The following is a 6753-nucleotide window of genomic DNA, read 5'->3' on the forward strand; positions in this document are numbered from 1 at the left end:
TGCCATGTGATATTTTTATGATTTTTGTTTATACCATGTGATATTTTTTTATGATTTTGTGTATGCTATGCAATATTTGCATGATATTGTGCATACCATGTGATATGTTGAAGATTTATGTATACCATGTGATCTTTTTATGATTTTGTGGAAACCATGTGATATGTTTTTGATTTTGTGAATACCATGTGATATTTTTATGATTTTGTGAATACCATGTGGTATGTTTTTGATTTTGCATATGCTATGTGATATTTTTATGGATACCATGTGATATTTTTGTGTATACCATGTGATATTTTTCATGATTTTGTGAATACTATGTGATATTTGTATGATTTTGTGTGCCATGTGATATTTTTATGATTTTGTGTATACCATGTGATATTTTTATGATTTTGTTTATACCATGTGATATGTTTCTGATTTTGTGCATGCCATGTGATATTTGTATGATTTTGTGTATGCCATGTGATATTTTTATGATTTTGTCAATACCATGTGATATTTTTTATGATTTTGTGTATGCTATACGATATTTATATGATATTGTGCATACCATGTGATATGTTGATGATTTTATGTATACCATGTGATCTTTTTATGATTTTGTGTAAACCATGTGATATTTTTTGATTTTGTGAATACCATGTGATATTTTTATGATTTTGTGAATACTATGTGATATTTTTATGATTTTGTCGATACCATGTGATATTTTTATGATTTTCCATATGCTATGTGATATTTGTATGATATTATGCATAGCATGTGTTGTGTTTATGATTTTGTGAATACCATGTGTTATTTTTATGATTTTATTGATACCATGTGATATGTTTATGATTTTCTTTATGCCATGTGATATTTTTATGATTTTGTCGATACCATTTTGATATTTTTATGATTTTTGTGTATGCTATGCGATATTTGTATGATATTGTGTATACCATGTGATATGTTGATGATTTTATGTATACCATGTGATCTTTTTATGTCTTTGTGTAAACCATGTGATATGTTTTTGATTTTGTGAATACCACGCGATATTTTTATGACTTTGTGTATACCATGTTATATTTTTATGATTTTGCCGATACCATGTGATATTTGTATGATATTGTGTGTAGCATGTGATATGTTTATACTTTTGTGCATACCATGTGATATTTTTATGGATACCATGTGATATTTTTGTGTATACCATGTAATATTTTTATCATTTTGTGAATACTATGTGCTATTTGTATGATTTTGTGTGCCATGTGATATTTTTATTATTTTGTTTCTACCATGTGATATTTTTATGATTTTGTTTATACCATGTGATATGTTTCTGATTTTGTGTATGCCATGTGATATTTGTATGATTTTGTGTATGCCATGTGATATGTTTATGATTTTGTATACCATGTGATATGTTTCTGATTTTGTGAATACCATATGATATTTTTATGTATACCCTGTGATATTTTTATGATTTTGTGAATAGTATGTGATATTTATATGATTTTGTGTGCCATGTGATATTTTTATGATTGTGTTTATACCATGTGATATGTTTGTGATTTTGTGTATGCTTTGTGATACTTTTATGATTTTGTCGATACCCTGTGATATTTTTTACGATTTTGTGTATGCTATGCGATATTTGTATGATATTGTGCATACCATGTGATATGTTGATGATTTTATGTATACCATGTGATCTTTTTATGATTTTGTGTAAACCATGTGATATGTTTTTGATTTTGTGAATACCATGTGATATTTTTATGATATTGTGAATACTATGTGATATTTTTATGATTTTGTCGATACCATGTGATATTTTTATGATTTTCCATATGCTATGTGATATTTGTATGATATTATGCATAGCATGTGTTGTGTTTATGATTTTGTGAATACCATGTGATATGTTTATGATTTTGTGTATACCATGTGATACATTTATGATTTTGTATACCATGTGATATGTTTATGATTTTTTGTATACCATGTGATATTTGAATGATTTGTGTATGCCATGTGATATGTTTATGATTTTGTATACCATGTGATATGTTTATGATTTTGTGTATGCCATGTGATATTTGTATGATTTTCTGTATGCCATGTGATATGTTTTTGATTTTGCATAAGATGTGATATTTGCATGATTTTGTGTATACCACATGATATTTGTATGATTTTGTGTATGCCATGTGATATGTTTATGATTTTGTGTATTCCATGTGATATTTGAATGATTTGTGTAGCCTTGTGATATGTTTATTATTTTGTGTATACCACATGATATTTGTATGATTTTGTGTATGCCATGTGATATGTTTATGATTTTTTGTATTCCATGTGATATTTGAATGATTTGTGTAGCCATGTGATATGTTTATGATTTTGTGTATGCCATGTGATATTTGAATGATTTGTGTATACCATGTGATATGTTTATGATTTTGTGTATACCATGTGATGTGTTTTTGATTTTGTGTATACCATGTGATATGTTTCTCATTTTGTATATACTATGTGATATTTTTATGATTTTGTGTAAACCATGTGATATGTTTTTGATTTTGTGAATACCATGTGATATTTTTATGATTTTTTTGAATACCATGTGATATTTTTATGATTTTGCATATGCTATGTGATATTTGTATGATATTATGCATAGCATGTGTTATGTTTATGATTTTGTGTGTACCATGTGATATGTTTCTCATTTTGTATATATCATGTGATATTTTTATGATTTTGTGTGTACCATGTGATATGTTTCTGATTTTTATGTATACCATGTGATATTTTTATGATTTTGTCTATGCCATGTGATATTTTTATGACTGTGTATGCTTTGTGATATTTGTATGAAATTGTGTCTTCCATGTGATTTGTTTATGATTTTGCATATACCATGTGATATGTTTCTGATTTTGTGAATACCATATATTTTTATGATTTTGTATACCATGTGAAATTTGTATGATTTTGTGTATGCCATGTGATATGTTTACGATTTTGTGATTACCATGTGATATTTTTATGATTTTGTATACTATGTGATATTTGTATGATTTTGTGTATGCCATGTGATAGGTTTATGATTTTGTATACCATTTGATATGTTTATGATTTTGTGAATACATATGATATTTTTCTGTATACCATGTGATATGTTAATGATTTTGTGTATGCTATGTGATGTTTTTGATTTTGTATACCATGTGATATTTGTATGATTTTGTATACCATGTGAGTAGGGTAAGAATACTGATTCTGGCTCACTTTTCCCCATGTAAATGAATGGGGGATTTTCAGCGATTCCCTTTTTTTTCCCTAAAAATAAACCCCCTTTTTATCCCAAGGTATATTTATTTGTCTCCCCTTTTAACTTGGAGGTTGAACATCATTGAATTGAACACCTGGGGGTTGAACAGCTCACTCATTGAACCTATAAAGATTTGTTCATTCTCAAATTCCTTCAATAGTTTAATTTTCTTTGCACAATAATCCCCATCTAAAATATTGACAAACAAAACATTTGAATCTTTATATTTTTTAAGATACCCCTTTTGTGCCATTACGAAATGATAAACTTCTCTTAATGCTCTTGTTTGACCACCTCCTGAGCCACAGGTTATTTTTTTGTTAAGCCCCGCCCACTTTTCTTTAAGCCCCGCCCACTTTTGCTAAGCCCCGCCCACTTTCCACAAGGTATTCAATAAGCCCCGCCCACTTTTTCTTTAAGCCCCGCCCACTTTTGCTAAGCTCCACCCACTTTTTGTGAGGTATTTTTTCTAAGCCACGCCCACTTTCCTAAGCCCCGCCCACTTTGCTAAGCTCCGCCCACTTTTCATGAGGTATTTTTCTAAGCCACGCCCACTTTTCCTAAGCCCCGCCCACTTTTGCTAAGCTCCACCCACTTTTCGTGAGGTATTTTCCTAAGCCACGCCCACTTTTTCTAAGCCCCGCCCACTTTGCTAAGCCCCGCCCACTTTGCTAAGCTCCGCCCACTTTTCATAAGGTTTTTTCTAAGCCACGCCCACTTTTCCTAAGCCCCGCCTACTTTTGCTAAGCCCCGCCCACTCTTACATCATTTCCAGTTCATCTCTGACTCACAAAGAAATCACTAGAAAATTACAGGATGTTATGGTTTTGAAAAATTTCCCAATGAAGGCTTGCCTCGGCTTTCCCAGGGAATTTCCAAAGGAAACCACACCCACCAGTCTTTCTCTATAAAAGCTTCAAGCCCAGGCTCCATTTTAAACATTTGTTTTTGCTGGCAATGGTGTGCTGTGTGCTTGCCTGGAACTCTCTGTCTTGTATGGAACTAAACCTTCAAGTTGATGAACTGGATTCAAACCTCTTATCTGTTGAGGTAAGATTTTTATTTTCCTATTTTCAAACTTTGATTGAAGCATACTCATTTAATAATTAAATAACTTAATTAATACATTATTATTTTCTCTCACAGGAAATTGTATCTGAAATACAAAATGAAAATACTGCTTTTGCTACAACTTGGGGGAAATTGTTGGCTTGGTTGAAGACCTTATGAGCGACCAAGACCTTGAGTGGGATGACTTTGGGGTTCCTTGGAACTCTCTGACTTGTATGGAACTAAACCTTCAAGTTGATGAACTGGATTCAAACCTCTTATCCATTGAGGTAAGATTTTTATTTTCCTATTTTCAAACTTTGATTGAAGCATACTCATTTAATAATTAAATAACTTAATTAATACATTATTATTTTCTCTCACAGGAAATTGTATCTGAAATACAAAATGAAAATACTGCTTTTGCTACAACTTGGAGCGAAATTGTTGACTTGGTTGAAGACCTTGTGAGCGACCAAGACCTACAGAACGAGCAAGACCTTGAGTGGGATGACTTTGGTGTTCCTTGGAACTCTCTGTCTTGTATGGAACTAAACCTTCAAGTTGATGAACTGGATTCAAACCTCTTATCTGTTGAGGTAAGATTTTTATTTTCCTATTTTCAAACTTTGATTGAAGCATACTCATTTAATAATTAAATAACTTAATTAATACATTATTATTTTCTCTCACAGGAAATTGTGTCTGAAATACGAAATGAAAATACTGCTTTTGCTACAACTTGGGGCGAAATTGTTGGCTTGGTTGAAGACCTTATGAGCGACCAAGACCCACAGAAGGAGTTCGTCCTTGATGACCCAACCAAAGAGTTATACCTTGGAGACCAGCAAAATCCTGAAAAAGAGTTTTACAGCAATAGTACTCATTGTGAGTTATCAAGACAATACCCACTGAACAAGTTATACGTTGATGAGCCAGAATACAAGTTTTACCTTGGAGACTCACAAATTTTGAAAAAATCAGTAAATGAGTTCTGCCTTGATGGTTTAAATAACTACCTTGGAGACTCAGGAAAAGGGTTCTGCCAAGATGGTTCTAAATATGGGAACTACCTTGGAGACTCACAAATTTTGAAAAAATCAGTAAATGAGTTCTGCCTTGATGGTTTAAATAACTACCTTGGAGACTTGGAAAGTTGGGTTTATTTTGAAGACTTGAAATGCTACCACTCTTTGGGATTTAAACCTATCAAGAAAGTTCTTACTCCCTCTTTCTATGTCATCAAACCTGAAAGCCTTAAAAGACAGAATTGGAAGAAGAGAAAAAAAAAAAAAAACGTAAAATATATATATATAGGTGGAAATCTCATTTTGAAAAAGACATTGTGTTGGGTGAGGATTGAGTTGGGGTTGAGATTTTGAATGTGAGGGTTGGGGTTGAGATTTTGAATGTGAGGGTTGGGACACACACACACACACACACACACACATACACATCAACAAACAAAAGTTAAGCCTTGACTATTCAGTTGAGGATTCTGTGTTTGGGGTTCACAGATCTAAGAACGTCCACCCCTTGACACACATTATATACTGTTATACACCTCGGACTTGGCCCTCGAGTGTCCACAACGGTGTATAGTAGGAGGGAGTGAAGCGCCAACCTATTGCTCCCATTGCACACACACACAAACAAAAGTTAAACCTTGACTATTCAGTTGAGGATTCTGTGTTTGGGGTTCACAGATCTAAGAACGTCCCCCTTGACACACATTATATACTGTAATACACCTCGGACTTGTCCCTCGAGTGTCCACAAAGGTGTATTATCTGCTTAGTTTTGTCTTTTGTAATTCCTGTGAATAAAATGAACCTAAAATCTCTTCCCCTTCCAAATCATATATTTTATAAGTCCAAGGAACCGTATCTATTACATCAACAATTTAAAAAAGTTCTTTCGTCCATCGTTCAGTAAAACCCTTTTCAAAATGAGATTTCCACCTATATATTCTTACGATATCACCAACTTTGAACTTAGGTTTTCTGACATTAATCTCTTTTTCATATTTTAATTTTGTAAATGTTTCTGATGGTTTCATATTTGTTGACGTGTGAATCGTGTCATTATACTTATCCACAATATCCTGAATAAAAGATGACCATTGTTGTGAACCGAGTTGTGTGAATTTTTTATATAGTCTCTCTTTTAAGGTACGATTAAAACGTTCAACAACTGCCTTCCCTTCATTAAAGGTACTGTATAATGTAATACTGTTATTTTTTAGAAAATTCATAAATGTCTTGTTATAAAACTCTCTACCCTCATCAGTCCACAATTTTTTAGGTTTTCTCTTACTTTTATTAAATATCTGTTGAAAAGCTAACATAAGAGTATTACCTGTTTTGTTT

The 6753-nt window shown here is 32.2% G+C and overlaps 1 protein-coding gene across 2 annotated transcripts; it reads left to right on the forward strand.

Moving 5' to 3' along the window:
• The first annotated feature begins 80 nt into the window (after positions 1-80).
• On the forward strand, positions 81-6540 carry LOC147007084 (uncharacterized). Of its 2 annotated transcripts, XM_085867566.1 has the most exons (4): positions 81-4384; positions 4481-4674; positions 4771-4983; positions 5080-6540. In XM_085867566.1, the coding sequence occupies exons 2-4, from the start codon at positions 4561-4563 to the stop codon at positions 5764-5766; spliced, it is 1014 nt and encodes a 337-aa protein (XP_085723692.1). In that variant the 5' UTR covers positions 81-4384; positions 4481-4560; the 3' UTR covers positions 5767-6540. The 2 variants fall into 2 exon arrangements, with proteins under 2 accessions (XP_085723692.1, XP_085723691.1); XM_085867565.1 differs by having other exon boundaries at positions 81-4674.
• Positions 6541-6753: the final 213 nt, after the last annotated feature.

This window comes from Eptatretus burgeri, unplaced genomic scaffold, assembly GCF_056783735.1.
Source record: "Eptatretus burgeri isolate ZD-2024b unplaced genomic scaffold, Ebu_testis_v1 Ebu_testis_scaffold_734, whole genome shotgun sequence".
Lineage (NCBI taxonomy): Eukaryota > Metazoa > Chordata > Myxini > Myxiniformes > Myxinidae > Eptatretus > Eptatretus burgeri.